This window comes from Bos javanicus, chromosome X, assembly GCF_032452875.1.
Source record: "Bos javanicus breed banteng chromosome X, ARS-OSU_banteng_1.0, whole genome shotgun sequence".
Lineage (NCBI taxonomy): Eukaryota > Metazoa > Chordata > Mammalia > Artiodactyla > Bovidae > Bos > Bos javanicus.
In genome coordinates, this window is record NC_083897.1 from 38,603,181 (window position 1) to 38,627,664 (window position 24,484).

Here is a 24,484-nt window from a genome sequence, read left to right on the forward strand (position 1 = left end):
TGGGCCTCTGCCCGCCACCACCACCCCCCCCCCCGCCCAGGGGCCCCCCAGAGGCATGAGGTGCCTGGGCTCTGAGTCAGGTCAGAGCTGGCATGGCGAGGGACCGACAGGACCCCATGTTCACAAGACTCCATGATTCCAACAGAGAGGAGACCAGGGACAGAGGAGCATGTGCTGGGGTGAGGTGCCATGGTGTGCCCTGAGTGGAGAGGTGCAGGGGTTAATAGTCAGCCACCTGTTGCTCTAAATCATGAGAAAAACCCCATGGGCAAAGAATAAAATATAGCAATACAGCATAACCCAAATAAAAGTACATCAGGTTGATGAGTTGGGGTCGTCATGCCCTGCTAAGCTAAGGAAAAACATAGTGTGGACCTTGGAATGCTGGGTCAGCACAAGTTCAGAAGGCTGCTTGTGCACACACCAAGATGTTTTCCCGAGGCATATGCGTGTCTGTGGCCTCCAGCTAGGTGATACCCCTTGTACAAGAAAGTAACAGAGGTAGTTTAAGGTAATCAATAAAATGGGAGACATGACCAGGGACACAGGAGGCTGACTTCATCGGAGCACAGCAGATAATTCCTGTTTGCCAAGACACTAAATAAACGTGATGTGGCTCTGAGAACAGGGCGCTTTATCTGAGGTCTTGAGTCCCCCAGTCCCATCTTTAAAACTTGAATTTTAAATTCTGTCTGTAGTTTTTTTTCCCAAACTGCGTTGACCACTTTCCATCCCTACCTGCTGGATTTTGGTACCAGAGGAGTGTCCGAGCCCCATCCGTGTAGCAGGGCAGTACCCTCACTGGTCCTCCCTGTGTTGTCTGGCACCAAGGTAGCCAGACACCCTGGCCACCCCACTTGGCTTTTTTGGCCCTTTGTCCTGGTTGGCACTGAGGACTGATACTGCTTGCCTGCCCCTGGCTACACCACGATCTTAGCCTTGGCACCGCAACCCGACAGTGTGATTGTTTAGTTGGGGACCCTGGCCCATGTGCACAAAGAGCCAGGCCAGGAGTTACTCCAGCAGCGCCCCCTGACCACAGGTGCGTCCCTCCAGTGATGCTGGTCTGTCCTAGGGGCTGTGAGCTCTCAGTCCAAGGAGCGTGGTGGTTGTCCCCTGTCCTCTAATGAGGGAGAAGAGGGAGGTGACATGGCCTCCACAGAGTCAGCAGCAGCTGTCCAGTGAGCCCCTTTGGCCTGTGACCTGCATTCTGGCTGCCATTGTGGGATCTTCCAGGGGGAACCCAGTCCTAGACCAGCTCGCTGCCAAGGCCACAGCTCGCTGCCAAGGCCACAGCTCGCAGCACTTTTGAGCTGTGGGAGGTGATGGGAAGCACAATTCTGGGAGCAAAAATCTCCCAGACGGAAGACGGTGGTTTGTGAGCCCTGCAGGGCCCAGCTTTCCGCCTCCTCCCGTGGGAGTCTCGGACACAGCGACAGCAGGTCGTTATTTCAAAAAGTCTTTTAATTGTTCAAAATAGCACAAAACGACATCGCACTATGGTAATATTGAGTCACAAGGGTTACTCTACAATAATGAATGGGCGTACTGTTTCCAGAAACAGAGATCAGAGGGCGCTCAGGAATTGGGCTGGGGGGAAGACAATGGGATCAGGCGGTGGGCTCCAAGGTGACTAAACGTGACGTTTTCCACAGCGAAATATACTATAATACAACAGAGGCCCCAGAGGGTGGGGGCTAGGGGCAGGGGTCTGCAGAGGCTGGGGTCTTCCCAGCCCCAGTTGCATCTCTAGGGCAGAGGAAGGGGCTTTGAAGACCGGCTGTTCGGTTCAAATCCTTCAGTGTGACTTGCTCGCAAGTCTCACTCCTTGCTAAAAACCTTGGACATGAGGCAGAGCTGGCACTGGACTAGCCGCTCCCAGCAGAGCCGAGCCCAACTTCGTAGCGTCGATGGTACCGCATGACTTGTCATCCCAGGCAGCCTCAGAGGCTGGGTTCCTGTCCAATGTGTGCCATCCCTGCCCAGAGAGGGTGGCCGCAGGAAGCGGCGGCTGTGTGTGTTGGATGCTCTAAGCGCTTATGCCAGGGAGGGAGCCTGGGGGTCATGGAGAGGGCCACGGACCCAGGACTGGGTATCGGGTCGTGCCCACGCCTTTGCACCATCGTCCTCAGGAAGTCTGACTCCGGGCTCTAGAGGACTCTCAAGCTCAAGCCTCTAAGTGTTGGAGCCATGGCCCATGAGGGGGGCAAGATTTGACCACTCACCCTCCATCATCCCAGAGGCCTGGGGACAGGCAGCGGGGCACAGGGCAGGGGCCAGAAAGAAGGAAATCGCACTGGGCAGCAGACACCAGGCCCACAGGGAAAATGCCATAGTCTTGCCCTGGCTGCCCCTCACTTTTTCGTCCAGAAAGATCCCTGCCAAGGCTTCGCCAAGGAGAAAAGTTAAAAAAAAAAAAAAAAACAACAAACAGAAAAAGATCCACATTCTGTACACAACTAATAACAACAAAAAAAGGGACAAAACCCCACACGCTAAGACTAAAATTACAATAAAACTGTTAACTTCATCCATTTCAACTTAAAAAAAATACAACAAATGCAGCAGTTGGTGATGTGGCCCCTAACCCCGACCCCAGAGAGGTCGAAGCCGGGCTTGGTGGGAGGGCTCCTCGAGGCCCCAGGTGGGCGTTGGGAGGTTTTCATAGAACACTGCTCAGGCCACCACGGGGCTCCTTCTCCGCCCCTCACTTTTTCTTCTCTGAATGGTAAGAGGAGGGGAGGGAGAACGGGATGGGAGAACGAAGGCCTCTGAGAAAACGTGTCAGCTTCCCATGGGACTGCCAGGCAGGGCAAGGTTGGATAAACCAAAAGGGCAGGCGGGCGTCACGTGGCAAGAAATGCTAAGGTCACAAAAGAAAATAGAACCAGACAGATACCCGGTTCGGAGTGGGGGGGGGTGCCCCCCAAGCCTCTGAGACTAGAGGCAGGGAAGGGGGCCGGAGGTGCTTCTACAAGCTCCCCCCCTCAACTCCTCGGGCCTTGGCTGATCCCTGGAGCCAAGGGCAACAGCGAGAGGTGTGCAGACTTTGGAGGAGGTGGGCTTTCCATCTGCTCCGGTGCATTTAGGTCTCTCGCTTGAGGGCTCCCTGGAGGAAGGGGGGGCGCCCGCTCCCTCGCTCGCTCTTTAGCATCTGCCTTCCGCTCCCCCACCGCCCCCCTCCCCACAGCCATTGTAAAATGTGCTTTCTCAAGATTCTTGTAAAAACAGAGAGAGGAAGGGGAGAGGAGGGCAGCTGCTGGCTCGTGAGGGTGGAGTGCGCGCCAGGCGGGTGGGGTGGGCGGGGCGGGGCGGGGCGGGCGGGCGGCGGTCCTGAAGCAGAGGGGAGGCTGGAGAAGAAGCCAGGCGCCGGGCAGCTGCCTCTCACTGACCGTCTGCCTTCGATTTCTTTGGCGCGGATTTCCTTGGAAGATGAGAGGCAAAGGCAAAAAAAGACAGGATCAGCGTGGGTCTGCGTGGCGAAGCGAGTGGGACTCGGCCAGGGCTCCGGCTGCCCCCTAGGCTGGGCGGCCCCCCGCATTTCAGGAGAAGCAGGGCCCGGCTGTCCCCACTGCTCCTTACTCTCAGGGTCCGCCTACTCCCGGCCCCAGAAGGCTCTTGGAAAGGCACCCCCTGCTTACATTTCTGGAGACGACATGGGCCGCTTGCTGGCCGGCTTGGCGCCAGAGCTGTCTTTACTGGTTTCTGAAAGCAGAAAAGGGGGAGTGGGCGGGCAGCCCCGACGTCGCCCAGCACAGTGCAGCCAGGCACCGAGTGTGCCAGCCCCTCCCATGGGCATGTGCCCCAGGGTCCTGGCCACCTGCATGCAACCCCCCAGGGCCATTCTGGACACAGCTTAGAGGCCTCTGCTGTTGTCCCCCCGACTGACAGAGCAGCCCGAAGCCTGGGCACCCACCCCCCACCTCCAGGTCCTGTTGGCCCTTCCCGTGCCCACTCCCCTCCAACAGCCCCCCAAGGAGCTTTCTCCACAGCACCAGGCAAGGTGAGGGATCCACCCACTCCAGAGGGTCAAGCTCACCAGGCCAGCAGCTGGCAAGAGCTATCCCTCTCCAGAGTGAGCCCCACACACACCCACCTTGCAACCACCTGACTTGGGTGGCTGGGCCGTAGCCCTTCTCATTGCGGGCAGCAATGCGGAAGATGATGGCGGGCTTGGTGGTGTAGTCGATGTGGGCGTTGGAGAGGCTGGAGGACTGCACGAGGCAGGAGGGGCTGGGCCCGCAGTACACCCGCATGAAGGCCAGCTGCGCCGGGGTCGAGCTCTTGGTCTCACCACCGGCCTGCGCGCTCTGGATGGCCAGGTACACTGAGTACTCGATGATCTTGCCGGAGGTCACAGAGGGTGGCTCCCAGGTGAGGTGAGCACCGTCTGGACTCTGGAACAGAGAAAGCAGAGACCGAGGGGGCTGTCTTCGGCCTCTGTGACTTATTCCTCCCATGCCCATCAGAGGACAGAGAACCTAGACTTGAGTCGAAGCTTTCAGAACTGACAGTTCCTTCTTCACCCCTCTCCTAACACAACAAACCTATTTCACAACAGAGCTCAAGGAGCTCCAAAGAGATGGCTTCGTCTGCCCCCACCTGGAAGGCAGCCTGACATAATGGCAAAATGAACCAGGACACCAAACACTTTCCTAGACCTGTTCTGTCACCTAACAAACGTCTTGTTATTTAGCCTCTTGGTGCTTCAGTCTCCCCATCAAAAAAATGGAGAGAACCACAGGCCCAGACCTCGTCAGGGAGTTTAGGCATTAGAGGATTAGGTAAATGAGCATGTTAGTCACGGCTCACGCAGTGTCAGAGACAGGACCAGAAGCTTCAGCCCAGACCCACCGGACTCTGCCTACATCTCAGGGGCCCTTCCCAAATCACCCCCGCCCAGCCCAGCAAAGTAGAAAGCCCCACAAGCACGGGCTTAGCTGAGGACAGAGGCTGATTTCACAAGACTCACTTTGCTGATTTTAATGGCACACGGGGCCCCTGGGAAGCCAGGCAGACACGTTTTAAAGGCTGAGATCTCACTGAAGGGCCCCCGGCCGCAGGCATTGATCCCGGCGACGCGGAACTTATAGGCAGTGCCTGGCTGCAGCTCCTGCTTCTTTAGCTGGTTGTAGTCGGGCACGGTGCCCGAGTCATCCTACAGGGACAGATCAGGCGAACAGGAGAGATGAGAGTGACATGAATCCCACCGACAGGGCTGCAGGAGTCAGTGGAGCACTTTTCCACCACGGGGACGGTGGGGTGGGCAAAGGGCGGCCATGGCAGCCCCATCATGACCAAGGGGGCCAGGGCAAGGGGGGCCAGGGCTGAGCTTTGCCACTGCTTCAAAGGCTGCAAGGGGGAGGGGTGAGGAGGGGTCAGCCCTGAGACAGAGAGAGCATCCCTTAGATTCACAAATCCCTGCCCACCTGAGGGTGTTGGCTCCCAGGGATACATACATCAGTCGGGACAGCATCTTCGGGTGGCAGGAAATAGTGTGTCACCATCACATTGGTACCCTTAATGACCCCCACGTCAAACCACTGGTTCTCCTTCTTTACAGGGGCTTTGCTAGGTGGCGGTGGCAGGTCTGGCTTCTGGCAGGCAGAGAGGGAGAAGAGATCAGGACACCCTCCGAGTCCGGATCCATTAGCCCGCTTCACCTCATCACTCCAGACTCACCACACCCAGGGACTCAATGCCATTGGCCACTTCCGTCAGGGTGGCTGCGGCCTGCAGCTTCGCGGGGCTGGCCACAACGACCGGCTGGGGGGCCACAAATGTGTTGGACGGGGCCAGGCCTGGGAAGGAAAACAAGGTGTCAGCAGCAAAGGCCCCAGAGACCGGGCTTCTGCACAGGAGCCCCTCCCCCGGGCTACACGACCGGGCCTGTTTCTACCCCGAGGGACCTGGGACCCCACTCACAAGACTTTCTTCCCCAGTCAACTGACTTCCCCAGGGGAGCAAGGCTGCAGGCCAACCCTCCCATGGCCAGGCAGGGCCCCACGTACTCTCAGTGGCCGTGGGGGGCAGCAGGCTCACGGTGCTGGGCACAGCCCCGGCCAGCTCATTGAGGCAGTTGCTCTCGATGGTCGGGTCATTGAGGCTGTCAGCCGGGGCCAGTGCTTCCGTGGGCAGGTGGTGCTGCTGCTGCTGGGCCTGTGCTTCCTGGAGCTGCTGCTGCTGGACCAGGGCAGCCAGCTCCTGCTGTGTCAGCACGATGGGGATAGTGGTCGCCTGGCCTTCCTGGCCCTCGGCCGACAGGTGGCTCAACTCTGCCTGTGTCACCGCTGCGGCCGCCTCTGAAGTATCCATGGGCTCCCCGGTGCCTGCTCCAGGGGCAGAAGACAACGACTCAGGAGGGACGCCAGCCCCGGCTTCCCACCACCACTGCCCTCAGAGCGACGGGCAGGATCCGTAGACACAAGCTCTCAGAGCCTGTCCCCCAGACCTCTCCTCTGCCCTCCCCCTGGCAAGACCCGCCTCCTGCCTGCATACCAAAGTCAGCCCCCATCCCGGTTAGGCCGTACTGTGCCATCCTGGTGGCAAACAAGCTCCCTTTGCTCAAGTCACCTGGAGGGAGGCACCCGAAGCGCGGTTCGTTACCCCTGAGCAGGCTGTCCCTCCCTCAGGGCTACCCCCCGGCCTCAAGCGAGGACAGCCTGCTGAACCAGATGGCCTACGTGCAGCACCTACCCATGACAGCCTGCTGTGCGGCCTGGAGCACGGCCTGTATGGCCAGGGCCTGGGCCTCCTCTGTGGCTGCAGCCTGCGCGGCCGCTTCAGCAGCAGCAGTCACTGCCAGCTCCTCTGGGGTGAGCCCTGTCACCATGAGGGTGGTGGTGCCCGCCTGGGCTTCGGCCATCAGCTCTTGGGGGAGGGACAACTGGTCTACTTCGGACTGGGTGGGCGGCGGTGGCTGGACCACCACGGTGGCCACCACAGCCGAGCTGGCAGGCTCCTGGCCTGAAGACGGGTCCCCTGTACTGCTCAGATCCACGGCGGCCTGGAGCTCAGGGCTCTGGGAGGCTGACAGGACCTCGGCGGAGTCCCCCACCAAGGGCGCGGAGGCAGGCTGCAGGAGCTGCCGTGGTGGAAGCTGCTGGCGTGGCCCTGGAGAGGCCTGGAGCTCCTCTGGGGGCTGCAGGATGTCAACAGCAGAGAAGGGCATGTCAGAAGTTTCTGTGTTGGCTATGGTCACTGTAATCGTGGCCGGGATGGGGACTTCGGTGGTCAGAGCCCCTGGGGCAGTCTCAGTCACAGATGAGATCTTCTAGAAAGGGAGAGAAGCCCCTGTCAGAGGGGAGGAGAGGAAGACCGAAACCAGGCAGGCCTTCATCTCTCCCTGTGGGCCGGGATCTGCATTCTCAATGGGTTGCCACAACCCTGCTTGACAGACAGGAACAGTAGGTCACTGAGCAGCAGGGCGCATGGCAAAAGAAAGTGAGACCCCTGACCTGCCGGCCCATTTTAACCCATCCCCAGAGAGACCCCTTGGTCTCACAAAAGGGGCCCAACTCCTGCTGTGCCACGCCATAGCCAAGTGATGAGCCACAAGAACCAGCTACAACAATAAAATCACCTATAGGACACCCACCAAGGACTGGGGCCTCCTGTGCCCTGCCCTGTCAGGCGATAAACTGCCCTTTTATGGTCTGGAAAAGGAGCCAGGAGCGGCACGTGCCTGGAGCAACAGCACCACCTGTTGTCCAGTTCAGGAACAACATGGGCCCAGGCACACCAGGTCACAGGGACCCTCCTGGGCTCTTACCGGCACCGAAGGGCCTGGGACTGGCGTGGACTGTGTCACGGTGGTCACGGCCCGCGTCAGCGTGGAGGACACTGTTGTCGTGATGGGACTGGAACTGGCGATATTCACACTGTCGCCCTGGGTGCTCTCCACCTCTCCCTGGTCGCCGGCAGGCGGTGGGGGGTCTGGTGGGACAAGCAGAGAGTGGGGTGACAGGCCCTCCTCTAGCAGGGCTACCACCCAGCTCTGCCACCAGGAAACACGGTTGCCTGGAAGACCTGCCTGTAACGAGCAACTGGGTTCCACAGAACTGAAGTGTGGGCCTCTCGGTGAGCCCTGGGCCTGGGAGCCCATGGGGACCCAGCTGGTTGCGTCCACCTACCTTGGTTGGAACTCATGTTGGAGGTGACAGTGGTGGCCGTGTGCGTAGTGCCTGTCTCATGCGTCTCACAGGGCGGGTTGGAGCATACCCTTTGCGTCGGGAAAGGAGTGAGCAACGAAGCACCGGCCTGAGGGGCGACTGCGGGTGGCACTGCCACCTCCAGGCTGGACTCCAGGGTCCTGTGGGAGGGGGCGGCATCCGGGAGCAGGGCGCCCAAGCTGACGGACATGGTCGTGCCAGTGGAAGCGGTCTGGTGCGTCTCACAGGGCCGGCTGGCAGGAGGCTGCTGCCCGCCCTCTGGCTGGCCTGCAGCCCCTCCGGATGTGGCCGTGGTGGGTGTGTGGGTGGTGCCCGTCTCGTGGGTCTCACACGGGGGGTTGGAGCAGACCTGGGTCACGGCGGCCGAGGGGCACAGCAGTGCCTCCAGGGCCGCGGCAGTCACAGAGGCGCTGGCTGAGCTCTCGTACACAAGTGTGGGGGCCCCCAGCAGCTCGTGGGGCTCCCCGGCACCCATGGCGGAGCGGGCCACAGTGGGCGTGTTGGTCGTGTGCGTGTGATGCACTTCCAGCTGGCGCCCCACAGACACCAGCGGGCCCAGGCCGGCAAGGGACCTTTCCTCGCCACCGGGCCTGACTTGGGCACTCAGTGGCCCCAGCTGCAAGAGAGTGGCACCGCGGCCAGCGGCCTCGAGGGCCACGCTTGGTCTGAGGAGTGGGCCAGCCGAGCACGGGGCCCCGGTGGCCATCACAGTCATGGTGGTGCTGGTTGCACTGGTCTGACGGGTTTGGCATGCGGGCTTGATGGAAACCTGAGCTCCCTCTGACGCCCCGGCAGTCACGCTGACCCGGACCACGGTGGGAATGGTGGTGGCCGCGCAGGCGAGCCGGATGTCTCGCCGCGGCCCGCCTCCGATGCCAGACATGGCGGTGGTAGCTGTACTGGTGGTGCCGGTCTCGTGGGTTTCACACGGCGGGTTGGAGCAGACACGAACTACACTGCCATTCGGCTGGCCCACCGTGGAGGTCACGAGAGCAGCAGTGGCCTCCTGTCTGTCGCAGACAAACTGCACTTGGGTGGGCTGGGGGTGCCCCCCCAGATTAGCGACGACGGTGGTGGTGGCTGTATTGGTGGTGCCCGTCTCGTGGGTTTCGCACGGCGGGTTGGAGCACACCAGGGTCACGGTGCCGGGCTGCACATCACCCTGGCCCGAATCAGCGATGGTGACCGTGGCCGTGGGCTGTTCTGTAGTAGGGGAGGCCAGAATGGACACTGGGAGGTCGTGCACAGGCTGGGCCTCCACCCCGCTGGGGGCCGTTATCAGAGTCACCTGGGTAGGCTGGGAGACAGGCTGGGGAGAGGGCACACAGGGAGTTAGTGCTGCTGCCCATCCTCCCGTGTCTGCCCCCTGCCACCTACCTGCAGTTCCCCCTGGGATCAGTGACTTGGCAGCTAAAGCAAAAACCCTGGCAAGTCTAGGACCTGCTCACCCTCACTCCAAGACACTGACTGGCTCAGGGACCAGAAAAAAGGAACCAGGAAGAGGTGGAAGAGCAGGGCCTAGGCTGGGGCAAGCCTTCGGTCGGGCGGGGGTGGGGGGAAACCTGGCTGACCCCGTGCTGTGCTAAGGCCAGCTTCACCACTTCACCAGGAATTCAGCTCAAGATGCAAAAACCTAGTGCTCAAATGCTAAACACGGCTGAGATACATCATCTCAACCCGACAGACTAGCAGGCAGTGACTAAAAATCGCGATTATGCACCTCCAGGATAACCATCCTACGGGTTCCACATGTGGGAGGGAAACCAAGGGCCCGGCGGCACACTGCAGCTCCGACTGCCCTACCTGCATGGTTATGGTGGGTGTGGTAAGCCCAGCGGCCGCTGTCAGCGTCGTCTGCGCCGCAGACACAGTGATGGCAGTGGGGTTGATCACCTGGCTTGAGAGGGTGGCGATGGTGCCCAACGTGGTGATGGGTGTGGCCAGTGAGGCGCTGGTGCTATGGCCCCCGGCTCCGGCCAGGCTGGTGGAGACGGTGCCTGTCACCGTGCCCAGGGTCGTGACGCCTGAGGCGGGGAAGGGCAGGGGCAGGCGGTCAGCAGCTGGTGCGGCTGTTCTCCCCAGGTGAGTGGGGCCAGGGTACACCCCGACACTGCCCTTGCGGCCCCGCACCCCGAGGCCTCCATACCTGTGGTGCCCTTGACAACCAGTGTGGTGACAGCAGGCTTGACAGCAGAGACGGTAACAGGGGTGACCAGGCGGACGCCCCCCATAGGCACGGTGCGGAGGATGGTGCCTGGCTGGCCAGGTGCGCCCTTCAGCACCACCTGGAAAACCGGAGAAAAGGACCCCTGTCACTTGGGGGCTGGCCAGAACAGACCCTGTGCTGCCCCTCCCAGGCTCCAGGTGGCCTGCTGCGGCCCCAGGCTGGACCCTCAGGGAAGACAGGGCCAGGCACACCTCACCTGGGTCACTCCTTGCTGCCCGTGACCCGTAGCGATTTTGGGAACAGCCGTGATGATTTTGGCGGGGGCTCCAGTTCCAGAAGTCATCACCTTGGTGGTGATAATGGTGATGGGTGACTTGATGCCGGCACTGCTAGTCACGCCTAGAGGAGAGGGGGGCATCCTGGCTTCAGGAAGGGCCAGGCCACAGTGCTGGCCTCCCACCCGGGCCCGCTTCTCTTGGGCCCTCTTTTCAAATAGTTACGCCTGTTGCCCCTCAATTAAAACAAAGAAGTACGAACTGCAGCCGTATCCTTGCTACCTCCTGACAAATCGTAAACAAGAAGCCAAGGGCAGAGCAGACGGGAAAATCTTACATAAGAAGCAAAGAGAGGGTAGAGCAGCAGAGAGGAAAATCTTAAACAAGAGGCAAAGAGAGGGTAGTGCAGAGTGAAAAACCTCAACGGAAAGATGTTGCACACTGGCTACCCCCTCACCTGCTTTCTCCCCAGCACACCGGGGAAGGCCCCTACCCGTGGCGCCCGCCTGTGTGATGATGGCCGACATGGGGATGGTCTTAATGATAGTGGTGGTGCCGGGCTTGGTGGTGCTGGGGGACACACTGCTGATGCCCAGGATGGTAGGCTTAGTCCCTGCCCCGCTGGCCTGTGTGGTTGTGATGATGGTAGTGGGCTTGCCATCTGCAGACGTCACCAGCTTCAGGATGGTCCCGGCTGGCAAGGGTCCTTTGGTCTGTAAGGGGAAAATGAATGGGGGAAGGCTGAGATGAATGGGCGTCACTGCCAGGATACAAAGTGTGGCTTTGTTGTCATCATCGAATTTTAAATGAAGTCTGGTTGCTCTACGATACTGTGTTAGCTTCAGGTGTCTAACAGAGTCAGTCAGTGATACACATATGTATCTGTCATTTTTTAGAAGAACTGCAAGTTTAATGGTGAGTCTGGTCTGGCCAGGATTTATTGCCAGCCCAAACAGCTTGAACTATTCTGAAGACTGCAAGTAACAGAACCAAGCAACAGGACCTTCTGAGCCACTCAAGCTCATGGAATCTCGTCTAGGCAGGGTCCTAGTCTAGGGTCCACGAGCTCACCTGGATGATCTGAGTCACCGGGCCTGTAGATGCCTGGCCTGTGACTGCCGAAGTCTGAACCGGTTTGGTCTGGACCACTGACATTACTTTGCCCAGATTGGAAATCTAAAAACGAAACGACAGCGCACCAAAATAAGTGATCCAGAGACCGGTCGAGGGCATGGCCTGGGCTGGGCGTTCCTGGTGCTGGTCACTCACCAGAGCACTGCCTCCTGGGACCGAGATGGGGCTCTTCACCAGGGTGATGGTCTTGGTAACCCCACCCACCACTGTGGTCACCACCTGGGCTTGCTGGGCCACTGTCACGGTTCCGGACTTGTGTACGGTGATGATGGGACGGGTAGATGTGTTGGCGGCAGAAGAGACGGAAGTCCCCACCTGGGCAGCTGCAGTCTTCAGCATGCGAGTGGCTGGGTTGCTCACCTGAAGACCGCAAAAAAGACTGGTGGGTGGGTGGGTGGGGGGAAGAGCTGGCCCCTGTGCATTTGTGTATGTCTACCAAGCTCAGTTTTGTTCACCTCTCCTTTAGCGAAACAAGGGAGGTCACTGGGCCACAGGTCTAAGACTGCCACACCCCCATGGCTGCCAGCTTATTCCCCAACCCCCACCAAGCACCAACCATGGACCTCCATCCTCTATGGTTGGTCCAAAGGCCAGAAGCAGTGACCACTGTCTAATGACGGTGCCCAGAAGCCCCCGGCCCCAAGGCTGTGGGCTCTGAACCAGCCCCGAGGGACGCTCACCATGACTGGTGAGGAGGCCACCTTCACAGTGGCTGGGAGCGTGGTGGTGCCCGGCGTCACGGCCACGGTTTTGACGATAGTGGTGCCAGCCGGGACACTCAGGACCGTGGGTGCCGAGGAAGGAGGGATCTTCTGGGTGGCAGCAGCCGCGGCTGCCAATGCAGCCATGCCACTCATCTGCGGGCTGCTGCCAATGACCTGCAAGGGACACAAGGAGCTTGAGCCCACAGGGAGCACCAGACCCGAGGCAGCCCCAATCCCTGCTTCCTGGAGCAGCACCTCTTGGCTTTGAGGAAAGCCAGGCGCTGCTCTACTGACCCCAGACCTGGACTCCCACCATCAACCAGGCCCACATCAAACCCCAGCTGGCTAGCTTCTCCCCTCAGAAAATACATATTTAAAATGCCCTTGAGATCAGATGGCGAGACCATTCTGAGGTGTCAGCTTACTAATCCTGAAGTTAGTGATGAGAGATTGCCTCATCAGCACTTTCCAGGCCTTGGATGAAAGGTGGTAGCACAGGGTGGGAGTCAAACCCCGCCAATGCGCCACTACCAGGAACATCCCACCGCGCCCTGCCCTGGCTCCTTACTGTCCCCTGGGCGCTCTGTGTAGGCACAACCATCCGCACGCCTGCGGGAAGGGAGGTCACAGTCACGGGGGCTTTCCCAGCCTGGCTGGCAGGTCGCATGGTGACCAACGGGGTTCCCGTGGTAGCCTGAGGACCAGTCACTTTCAGCACAGCCGGGACACCTGCTCAGAGAAGGGGCTGAAGTGAGCGACTTCCGGGACCTGCTTGGGCTTCAGCTCCCACCCTTCCAGCACTGCTTGGGGACAGTCTCCGCGGGTCAGGACCAGGCCCCCACAGCAGCACTCAACCTCCGGTCTGCACTAACGGCCTCCAGGCGTGCGGTCTAGCAGCCCCCGCTCAGGCATGCCACCTCCGGGTGAGCCAGTTCCTGCCCTCGAGCGCCCGGCTCACCTTGAGTCCTGGCTGCGGCGGGCACGGAGATTGAGCTGCCAGGCACCGTCGGCAAGACCTGGATGGTGGTGGTGGTCGGGGGCGCGGCAGCAGCCTGGGGCAGGAGCGTGATGCCTACTTGGGTCAGCGGCTGCACGGCAGGTGCGGCTGCTGCTGGGGCAGGGCTCTTGGGAGGATTGGCAGGCACAGACGGGACTGGATTGGGTGTGGGGGAGGTGGCAGTGGCAGCCGTGGCAGGAATGTCATATTTCTGGAGCTGCAGAAGGTAACTGTCGGCTGTTGCCACGGCCCCCCAGCTCACCTCCAGGGAGTTAGTGTTGGCTCGCACCAGCTGTACCCGGGCTGGAGGTGGCGGCTTCTCTGTAAGAGAGCATCACTGGTGAGGAGGGAAAGGCAGACACTTAGGGGGTGGGTGTGGCAGCTCTCCTCCAGTTAGCCTTACCCGTTTCCAGGTACCAGAGGTCCTTGCAGCAGACCTGGTTATTCCAGGCCTTTCGGTAGCCGTCACGCCCACTCCAAATGTAAAGGCGGGTATTGATGGCTACCGCACAGTGGCCAGCACGGGCCCGGGGAATATTGTCTTCCAGCGTATCCATCAGGATGGTCTCCCAAGCCATGGTATCTGGGGAGGACAGGATGTGAAGGTCAGCAGGGGACAGAGGAACCGACAACCCTCAGGGGCTCTTTGGCCTTTTGCTGTCAGGGATGGGGAATTAAAACCAGGAAGTCATCCAAGATTACTAAAGTAAGATGAAGACAAAAACAAAAAAAATACAATTCTGTATGGCAAAAAGACTGTACAAAATTAGAAACCACGAACTATAAACTGGGAAAACTACATGAAAAACACAGTCAAAGGTTCCCCTTCTTGCACATGGAGCAACACAAAAGCCTCTAGAAAGAGATGGGCAAAGAGGAACGCAAGTTATGGAAAACGTGACAGAAGATCTCAGAAAAGAAAAATACGTACCCTCACTCAAGATAAGAGAAAGGCAAACTTAACCCAGAAGGTGCCTGGCAGCTTGATGTTCCTTTTGCTGCAGCCAGGGTTGAGGGTGAGGCAGGGGAGGGGACCTGGGGCTGGCCTGTGGGAAGTCAAGCACCTACTGGGCTTGGTGAAGAGTGTATGCTTTGCCGGCCCGGTGAGCACTGCTAGGGACATCTGCATGTCTGGTAACATCCCCCTGCCGGCAAGGCTACCTCTAGGTTGTCCCCCTTCGGATACACCTGCACGTGGCGAGAATGGTGCAAGGATACTCACGGAGCAGCGTCGGTGCAAGTTTTGACACCACGAGCGCAATTCAAAAGAATGAGCCACTCGCCCTGCGGGGATGGGATGGTCTCCGGGACAGAGAAAACACAAGGGCCAGGCACTGCGCTGCGTAGAGCAGGCCGCCATCCTGTGTGCTCCGTTTTTAAGGAACCTATAGGCAACGCTCGCATCTATAGCACGGTCCCTGCAGGGTGGGTGAGAAACCACCAACAGGAGACCAGAGGGAGGCACTGCGTGGTTACACCGGTGAGGAAGAGCCTATTCAAAACACGTCAAGGAGCGTCCCTCAGGGCGCTTGGACCACTGGCTACGCCTCGCGGAGTTCTAGAGGCACGGCCTAGAAGCAGCTCGGCCCCCTGCGCCCCCAACACAGCCCGCAGGCCAAGGTGGGCCGGCCTCCCGCAGCCCTCTGCAGGCCGCGCTGAGCCCGAGGAGGCCATACCCAGGTTGAGACAAGCCAGAGTGTTGGTACACTTCCACTCCTTCTCGTGTGTGGCCACTTTGACGTCATCCATGACGAGAGGCACCCAGCCACCAAACACGTACATTCTGGGACGAGGGAGGGAAGAGTAGGAGACGATTGTGGACGAGGTGCCAAGCTTGAGGTCACCTCTTCCATCCAGAACGTCCTGAACACACTGGGTCCTCTAGTTCTCCCCGGGACGCACAAAGCTCTGAATGTGGCCCTCTCTGCCTTGGTGGCTCAGCCCTCACAAGAACTGTGTCACCTCCAGCGCATGTAGCTTCGGTGTAGCTCACCCAAAGCTCCACTCTGTCCCCATCAGCCTTACATTCACTTTGGGACCTTGGCATTGACAAAGACACTCAGCTGCGGCTGCAGAGGATCTAGAACAATCTGTGTCCCTCTACCCTCTTTTTTTTTTGGTCCCCCAGGGTCATAAGGGGAAGACAAGGCTGCTTGCTGAACGCCAGCCCAGCCAAAGAGAGGTCTCCTCAGGCCTCAGGGATTGCTGGAACGAAACTGTGAGCCCATGGGGGTCGGAGATGGGGGCTACAAAGAGAAAAAAGCCACGGCTGGCTACTCACTTGTTTCCTATGGTCGTGGCCGAGTGGAGACTTCGAGGAAGAGGTGCCACCCCGCTGAGGCTGGGCTTATTCCATGTCAAAGTCTCTGTGTGGAGCAGTGGGAAGAGAAGGTTATTCACACCAGGTGGGACACGTGCCCTCTGACCCAGAGGCTGTGTCCCAGATGTGGGGAAGGCTCTGGAAAGCAGGTATCAACACAGCACAAGAACTGCACACCTGGCCTCCCAACAGGCCTTGAGAGCCCCCCTGATCACCAGGCTCTGGCACTTCCCAAGCGGTCTTTCCCGAGCACCTGCTATGAACCGGGGCTGGGGCTGGGGGTGGGGGTAGGAGCCATCGCCATACCCTCCAGACGCGCCATAGCACCTCCCACTCCTCAAGAGGCACTCACCCACGGTCAGCTCCGTCATCTACAGACCCAGGGCTACTAGGAATTCTATGCCCAATCCGCTCTCTGGAACGTTGATGCAACGCTACAGGACCCCTAACCCTCTGTAGTTATACAGTCGGCCACCTTCTCCAGGTGAAAAGCCTGAACTCCTTTCAGCCTAAACTCCTGATTCCTTGCCTGTCGACCTTCCCAAATAGCCCCCAGGGTTCTCACCGCGTCTGGGCAACCCCTCTTGACTGGGATAGACCAGGGGGCCCTGCTCCTGGCACACCATGACTACTGATGAGTTGACAGGGACTTGTGCTACCTTACCCACACAACGTCATTCTAGAAAGGCCATTCCTTCTTCCCTCACTCTACTGCAAGCTAACAGATAGACTCGGCCAACAGAGCCTTGCTCTTTCTTAAACACTGCAAGCTCAGGGCAAAGAGGACAGCCCCAGATAGGTCCTATCCTGACCCAGTCACAAGTAGGGTGCTAGGCGGGATATGCCCCCTCTGCAAGAGCCCCACCACAACACCCCATGCCTGCTGCCCAGCAGACCAGCTGCACTCCTAGACCACAGGAGCAGCCACACCCACGTCGTACCGATATCCAAGGTCCAGAGGTCCCCCAGCCTGCAGCCACTCATCCCTCCATAGATCACCAGTTTGGACTTCTTGTTGTCTTTCTCAGTGTAGACCACTGCAGTGTGAGACTCTCGGGGTGGGGGCAGGACACCGTAAGTGATGGGAATGTCCCAGGCTACCACTCCAGAGCCCGGCCGCAGTTCCAGGATGTATAAGTCATTCAGGTACCTGGGGAAAAAAAGGTCAGGTTAGGGCAGGCCACCCGCTTTGACAGGGGAATGGCAGACTCCTGGGGAGACAAATCGGGGCTAAGGCTACACGAACTCCAAATCCTTCTACCTCTGTCCTCACCCCTAAGGAGGGGTGCGAATGGAAGGGGAACAGCAGGATGGGGTGTGCTCAGCTGCCCTGCACGAAGCTGGACATGACATGAGGACCTCCGAGGTGAAAAGGGAGCACCAGCTCAGGACTACCTGCAGATTCTAGAAAGGCCCTTGGAAGATACCCATCATGAAGCCTGCAGGCACCGAGAAGGACCAGCTCAAAACTGGGTCTGAGGAGCAGGAACCAGCACAAGGCAAGGTTGGAAGAACCAACCCTCCTCCCACGAGGCCTCCTGGGAGTTAAGACACCTCAGCACTGGAAAGCTCTTTAGAGGGCGTCTAGGGCCACCCTCCTGTTTCACAAACGAAAGGGACCTGGTACGGCAAAATTGACTGCTGTGTGGGCGAGCACCCCGGCCTTCATGGGATTCCACACGAACAGGACAAAGCCTCACCTCGGAATGTTATTCTTGGGGTCCTCGCTATCATTGGCCAGACCCCCAAACAGGTAACACTTGTTGCCCACAAGGGAGAAGCTGTGCCCAAGCCGAGGACACGGAGGTGGCCCATTTTTGGGCGTCTTTGCTTTCAGTCTCTTCCATTCCCACCGGCTTGCCTGCAAAATCAAGGCTTAGTGATTAACTCAAGGGTGAGCTGGGTTGTTTGCCACATACGGAGGGGCTGCTGGGGGTGGGAAGGGGCACCTGACTGGAGTAAGAAGGTCTGGGTGGCGCAGGGCTTGCCCCGGCTCTGACAAGCAGGACACTACCTGGAGCTCGTAGAGGTCGTTGCTGTACTTCCCGTATTCCACCATCCCTCCAAACACGAGCAGGCGTGTCCCATCGCACACGAAGCCATAGGCTGCACACCCAGGAGGAATGTCCCCTCTCACAGCTGGGATGAACCACTGGTTGGTCGCTGGAGGACAAAAGTTAGCAGAAGTCAGAACATCCTGGGAGCCACCAGAACCAAAACCACTACCCCTCTGCCTCCCTAAACCCACCAGCCTTCAAAATACAGTCCAAGAAAGGACAGGCTAAGACAGCACCTCTTTACCCAAGGATGTGGGACTTCTTCCTTTGAGCATCCAACTGCCGACCCTCTAAGCCATCTTCCAAACCCTTTGGCCTCAGAGACCACCCCAAAGTCACCCTGCTTCTCATCACGGTCATCTTAATAAGCAGGAAGTCACTGACAAGAGAATCCGTCAGCTTCTGGGGATGGGGCCACCTCCCGCCACTCTATGGGGACTTGGAAAGAAACATCTAATACCCAAGCTACCCTCCTGGAGGCCCACAGCTGGCTGCACATCTCAATGGCTGAAAGAGCAAATGCTGCAGCCCAGGGGCAGCAATCCGAGTACAGGCCGAGGAAAGCCGTGGGGGCACGCTCGAGCTCTGCTGTGGTTTCCCCGGCGACGGTCCACAGCTCCCTCCTCCAGAACACAGACAGAGGCGGTGGTGGGCAGCCTCCCAGCCCTGGAAGCTGCCTCAAGTCTGCCGCCTCAAGCCAGGGTGGAGCTCCCCAACTGCCCCTGCTCCACCTGGCATCCCTGCTCCTCCCAGGCAACCAGTCCCTTGCCTGCCTTGCTGGGGCTTCCTGGCAAAGTCACAGGGAAAACACTGCCCTCTTTGGAGGGACTCCTCCTGTCCTGTGTTATTTGAAGGGCTATCCTCTGAAACACACATTGCACTCTCTCACAAGACACTTCAAACCAGCAGCCAGCTGCAAACCTGACTCCACGCCCCTCCATCAGTTTTGGTCAAACACGGGCGAGCAAATCGGGACTAAGGAGACGGTGGACAGGGCAGGGACCTGAGCGCCAATGGAGCCCCTCCCAGGGCGTGACAGGGGCCGGTCCCTACCACCCTCTCCATGCTGGGTAACCGGACTCCCATGGCGTCACCCTCAAGGGCCACCCTCAAGGGGGGGAGAGGCCTTCCCCCGCACCCCAAAGCACATTCCACCTCCTGGCACAAAGGTACCCTGGCTGGCCACTTCCCAGGTGGACACATCCTTGGAATGGGCTGTGGGTCCCACCCTCAGTTCAGGGGAGTCACTGGGCCTCGGGGACGCCCAGCACTCCCCTCCGTCTCCCCTGCCTGCAGCATGCACCCTGGCCCCAGAGTCCGGAGGTCTGCCTTATCATTTCTCAAGGCGCAAAAACAAACCGAGAAGAGCAGCAGCTTTCCAGGCTTGAGCCCTCAGCCCTACACAAACTGGAGGGAGATGGCTCACGCAGTGCCCGAAGGAGCTACATCCAAGTTCCCAGGATAAATGCTGACACAGACCTCTGAACCTCCTTCCATGGGAAAGAAAAGAAAGTGAAGTCGCTCTGTGGCATCTGACTCTTTGTGACCCCATGGACTGTAGCCTACCAGGCTCCTCTGTCCATGGGATTTTCCAGGCAAGGGTACTGGAGCAGGTTGCCATTTCCTTCTCCGGGGGAATCTTTCCAACCCAGGGATCGAACCCGGGTCTCCCGCATAGCAGGCGGATGCTTGACCATCTGAACCACCAAACTTTAAAAAACTGGACACAGGAACAGAGGCCGAAAGGGGAAGTAACTGACCAGAGGTCACAGGGTCAGACAGACACAGGAGACGAGAACCCTGTCCCTGAGTGAAAGGGACCGCCAGGTGCCTCCCTGAGGGCCGGGGGGGATGCTACATGGGAAAGGGACGGGCCCACAGGTGTTGGGTCACCTGCCACCTGATTTAGGGACTGGGCGAGAGGGACTGGTGACATCCCAAGAGCTCATTGTGCAGCACCCAGGAGGGGCTGACCTCGATCTAGAACACTCCAGGCAGGAGAATGCTGTCAGGCAGCACAGGTTCCAGGCCAAAGCCTGGTTCTGCCCTGAGATGGCAGCTGTCCCCTAATCCTATCACCCCTCATTCACTTATCTAGGGGGGTGGGTGGTGCACGACCCCTGCGGGTCCCTCCTCCCCGCTCAGTTCTGGCTTGTTGCCACTCTCGGCTGGGAGGGGGGCTAGGAAGAGATGTCTGTACCCCGGAAGAGGTGGCTCAGCGCCCCCCACCCTACCGCCCCGCTTCCTGCATGGTGGAGGCGGTGGCAGGTGCTAGGAGGCACGGAGTGGGGGAGATGATTCTCAGAAGAGGTGACGCGGGACCCAGGGCCTTGAAGGCTGAACAGGACTTCCCAACAAGTGAAACCGGCGGGGCCGGGCAGGAAGTGCCTGTGAGAACGCGAAAGGCCCGGAACAGAGGGTGAACAGGTTGGAGATAAGCTCAACTTAGTAACCAATTAGCTCCAGGGAGAGCATGCCCGGGAGGTGTCCCCAAAGCGGGGGCCTGCACCTGATAACCAAACCGAAGGCCGAGAGAGCCAACAGGGTGATCCTGGACCCAGCACGTCCCGCCTGAGACCCCAGGGTCCGCGTGTGTGAAAACAAGGAAGTTTCACTAGCTGTTTTCCAAGGCTCCTTCCAGCGTCATCAGCTGGGGACGCTGGAGAACCACTGAGGCAGACCTGCCTCAACCGCTGCTTCGCCCAGCAGCCACAGCCTCCGCACACCAGGGCGCACCCCACCGTGTCAGGGCCAGGGCCCCTGGGTGATCCACTTTGGTGTTGCCAGAAACTTCCCTGAGGTCGAGGATGGGTCTCTCAAAAGCTAGGGAAGTGTTCCACGGCCACTGGGGAGGAAGGACACACACTTCCTCATGCACCCCCTTCCAGTTCAGTGCACACCTGCCACTCCCAGCCCCGTCACCCCCGAACTCTGAGCTGCCTGAGATGGCAAAGCAGGCACGTGCCCCCTAGGGTCTTTTGTCTTAGCAACGGGGAACTCTCTCTGAACAATGAGTTTCTGAGCATTCCTCTTACAGAAGAAAAAACTAGAGAATATGCTCTGACCTCATTTAAGACACAAGGTAAGCAGGCGGCCAGCTGTCAAGGCGGCACTAAAGATGCCCTAAGAAGGATGCTGGGCATCTGTGCCCCGGCTGGTGGGAGAGAGGCCACACCAAGCCCAGCTCTCTGAGAACAGCAGAAGCTCGAGGCTCCGTCAAACAGGAAACACTAACACGCGGTGAGGACCGGGGACCCGCGTCCACTAGCGGCGAGAAGTCACCGAGGGAGTTCTTGGGACACTTTCCAAACTGGTACCCTGGAGGAATCCAGGGCTGAGGCCCTTTGGAAGGCTGGCTCCCACTACTACACAATGTACCCTTCCAGAAGGGGAACAAGTGAATGCCGAAATGGTCAACTCAGTTTAATACACGCATGTCGACACAGAGGCCCCAGGAAGAAGTGGCCTTTGGAGCTGATGGTAATTAGGCCCCTGGCCTACTTTCTAAAATTGGCATTCCCTGCCAAGAAACCTGCTCCAGGCCTTACAAGAAGGAAGGTGGTCCGAGGGGTTGAGGAGGTTCTGCTGAGCGCCCTGGCTTCTGTAAAAACAGCCCTGCCCCTCAGCCTTCCCTTACTGGGCTAATCGCTGCTGCCGCAGCTGTCCAATCTGGCACCGAGCTCCAGCAGCCAGCCCAGCCTCCCCAGAGGCAACAGGTGCTCCGACCCAGAATGTGAAGGGTCACCGGCAACCCACCAGCCTCGGAAAGTCAACTTCGTAGGGTCAACCACTTTTAAGACGCGAGCATGTTGAACTCTGTGCCTCAGGGGAGGCGCGGGCCAGGAGCACTGAACTGAGAGAAAGCTCGGCTCCAATCCTCAGCGCACGGACCAACAGCCTAGCTCAGAGCAACCTTGGAGCTGGGGGCGGCAGCAGCGGGGGTGGGGTGGGGTGGGGAACACGGGGTGCCCAGACCCGAGGACCCCGGCCCGCCAGAACCCTGGGACAGGACAGCTCGGGAGCCAAAGGCATTTGGCAGATGAGCTGGCGTGGGGGGAAAGGGTTAGAAGCCAGCCCCTGGCCGTGGCTGATCCCAAAGCGACCTGGAACTGCGGAGGAGAGCTTCCTAAAAGCACACTATGAGCCGGGAGGGGGTTTGCAGCAGCCCCACCTCCGCCTCTCAGGCTCCGGAACAGAACGTGCCCAGGCCCATTGCCCCCAGTGAGAACGCTCAGTCCCTCTCCCCAGGCCAGCCTCCATTCAACAGGCAGCTGGGGCCCACGAAGGCACCAGGTGTATCAACTGGCCACCATGGGGGAGGGAGCCGCAGGAGGATGCCGCGAAGCTCTAGAGACTGAACAGGGGTACCAGACAACAGGCCCAAGGCGACTGCACCTCACTCCTCCCAATGAACCCAGCCTCGGGTTTAGGGGCAGCCTGGGAATGGGCAGGGTAACCTCCTCGGTCCACTGTGGGATGACCGCAACTAATCCCTCTCTTCCAGCCAAAGGCCCCAGATCCAGACCACGGGCCACGGAAAGGGAAACACTGCAGGAGTCGACACTGCAAGTGGGGAACGGCAGCGTCGTCGGATTTGTGGGGCCCCAGGACGACAGTTCCCCAGCGTGGCACACCGCCCGCCTGCCCACCCCGTCCCTGGGTCAGGATTGACGCCGGTCAACTCTGCCCCTTTTCTCGAGACGGCCACCTCGTCTGTCATCTAAAAGTTGTCACTGCTCCCCAAAGCGCACCAGAGATGAGGAAGAGCCTAGCAGGCATGGGGGTGGGGTGGGGTGGGACTCTGCGCCAAAGGGACGCATCTGCCCGCCTAGTTGGCGGGGGTAACGGTGTCTTATCTGAAGTCACCACCGCGGGCGCCGCCCCCGCTCCCTCACCAGCCGGCCTAGAGGGTTCCTCTCCAATACTGAAAGGCACCCCCTTCGAAGGCAGGAGAAGCAGGGGTGTCAGGATGGGGACAAGAGCAGGGCAGAACAGACAAGCCATGCAGACCAAAGGGTCTCGGAGGGGAGTCCCGTGCGGCTGGAGGAGGGAATGGGAGGAGGGGGGAAGAGGGCAGCCGGGGAAGGGAGGAGAGGAAGGAGGGAGAGAACGGGAGGAGGAAAGGAGAAAGGAGGAGATGAAGGGAGGGAAAGATCCGAGGACCCAGCGGGCTTTGCACTCACCCGTGTTGTACACGTGCAGCTCGTCCACTATCCCCTCGTTGCCGCCGCCAAACACCACGATGAGCTCCTTGATGGCCACGGCGCGGTGGCCGTGGCGGGGCCGGGGCACTGGACCCGACCAGCCCACCACTCGCTTCCAGCGGGGCTGCAAGAGCACCGCTGGCGAGTTGGCGGGTGACACGGCCGAAGCCATAGTTCCGGGAAAGGGCGCGGTGGAGAAGAGTCGCCAAGTGGGAAGGGAGCCCCCCAATTCCACTCACACACACCCCTTTTCGTCCAAGGTGGCTCTCACTGAGAAACTGTTCCTCACACAGCGGTGGACGGCTCCATGGAGGCCGCCATCTTAACTATTTTCTCCTTCCCTTCTCCTCTTCCCCTTCTTCTCGCTTACCGCGTCTTGTCAAGAGCCTCTTGAAACTGTCAAGCGCCTGGACCCGAGAAGCTGGAGGCCGTCGAGTCCCGCCGCCCTGACTACTTGCCTGGGAGCTCCCACTTACAAGCTCGAGCGGGAGGCCCTGGGAGCCGCCATCTTGAGCCGCCTCTCTCTCCTCCCTTCCTCAGTCGTAGCCCTCCCCTGCCGGAAATGGCGGAGCCCCGGCCCGGTTCCCACACCCCCTGAGTCCCCTGCACTGGCCGGCTTCCGGGGCGGGTGGAAAGAAGCCACAAGCGCAGCGGTTGTCTCAGCCCCGCCGGCGCTCAGACCACAATTGTGGGAGCCGCCATCTTGAGACCGTCCCGCTTCCCCGCCCAGCGCTTAGTGTAGAGGCCGCTCCCTTAACAGCCTCGACACTCGTAAGGAATAGAGGCGCGCCAGAGGCCAGTGAAACGAGCTTGAGTTCTTGAGGGCTGCTCAGAGACTTGCCCGTATGGCTCGTGAGGTCTCGAGCGTCTACCCTTAGTCCGCCTCTACTGCTCAGGCTGCGCCTGCCGCCCTGGGAGCCGCCATCTTGAGACTAGCTCCCCCTTCCCCCCTATTCTCTTCCTCCCGGGTCAGTTCTTCCACTGCAAACCAAACGCAAGGCAGCGTCCGATCCTCGCTTTCCTCTTTATGACTCCTTTCCACAGGAGCCGCTTCAAAAAGGCAGAGTTAGGCCCCGAAGTGGCAACTGTACGGCAGGAGGAGCGGTAACGGCAGGGCGCTCATGCCTCCTCCCTGGGAGCCGCCATCTTGTGTGAAGAAGTAACAACTAAACATGGCGGCAGCGGTGGTCGGGCGAGGGGGCGGAGTCGGGCGACGTCACTGTTTCTCACCCCCCCCCACCCCGCCCTCGCAGGCCTCTCCTCTCGGCCGAGGCCCGTTAAAGGAACTCCGCGCTGCTTCGCGGCAAGGGACCGGGGCCGCTGCACGCTCGGCCTGAGGTCAGGCTGCGCTCGCGTCAGGCACAGGCGTGCCCAGCTCTGTTGCTGCCGAAGCGCGCCTCCACGCCTCCGTCCTGGGAGCCGCCATCTTGCCACTTCCCCTCGCCCGGCCGTCCG

General features: G+C 59.7%; 1 protein-coding gene across 10 annotated transcripts; it reads right to left on the minus strand.

Moving 5' to 3' along the window:
• Positions 1-1,446: 1,446 nt before the first annotated feature.
• On the minus strand, positions 1,447-24,196 carry HCFC1 (host cell factor C1). Of its 10 annotated transcripts, none has more exons than XM_061408986.1 (26): positions 23,009-24,196; positions 17,783-17,931; positions 17,469-17,629; positions 16,710-16,918; positions 15,730-15,814; positions 15,125-15,231; positions 13,852-14,031; positions 13,410-13,769; positions 13,020-13,180; positions 12,428-12,625; positions 11,883-12,107; positions 11,685-11,789; positions 11,071-11,326; positions 10,595-10,737; positions 10,318-10,456; positions 9,975-10,195; positions 8,133-9,480; positions 7,772-7,935; positions 6,697-7,141; positions 6,012-6,332; positions 5,683-5,801; positions 5,460-5,597; positions 4,973-5,158; positions 4,097-4,397; positions 3,642-3,705; positions 1,447-3,424 (listed from the first exon to the last, which is right to left on the minus strand). In XM_061408986.1, exons 1-26 carry the CDS (start codon positions 23,199-23,201, stop codon positions 3,385-3,387), a joined length of 6,018 nt encoding a protein of 2,005 aa, XP_061264970.1. In that variant the 5' UTR covers positions 23,202-24,196; the 3' UTR covers positions 1,447-3,384. The 10 variants fall into 10 exon arrangements, with proteins under 10 accessions (XP_061264970.1, XP_061264966.1, XP_061264965.1 ...); XM_061408982.1 differs by having other exon boundaries at positions 6,697-7,270; XM_061408981.1 differs by having other exon boundaries at positions 6,012-6,329; positions 6,697-7,273.
• Between the last annotated feature and the right edge of the window lie 288 nt (positions 24,197-24,484).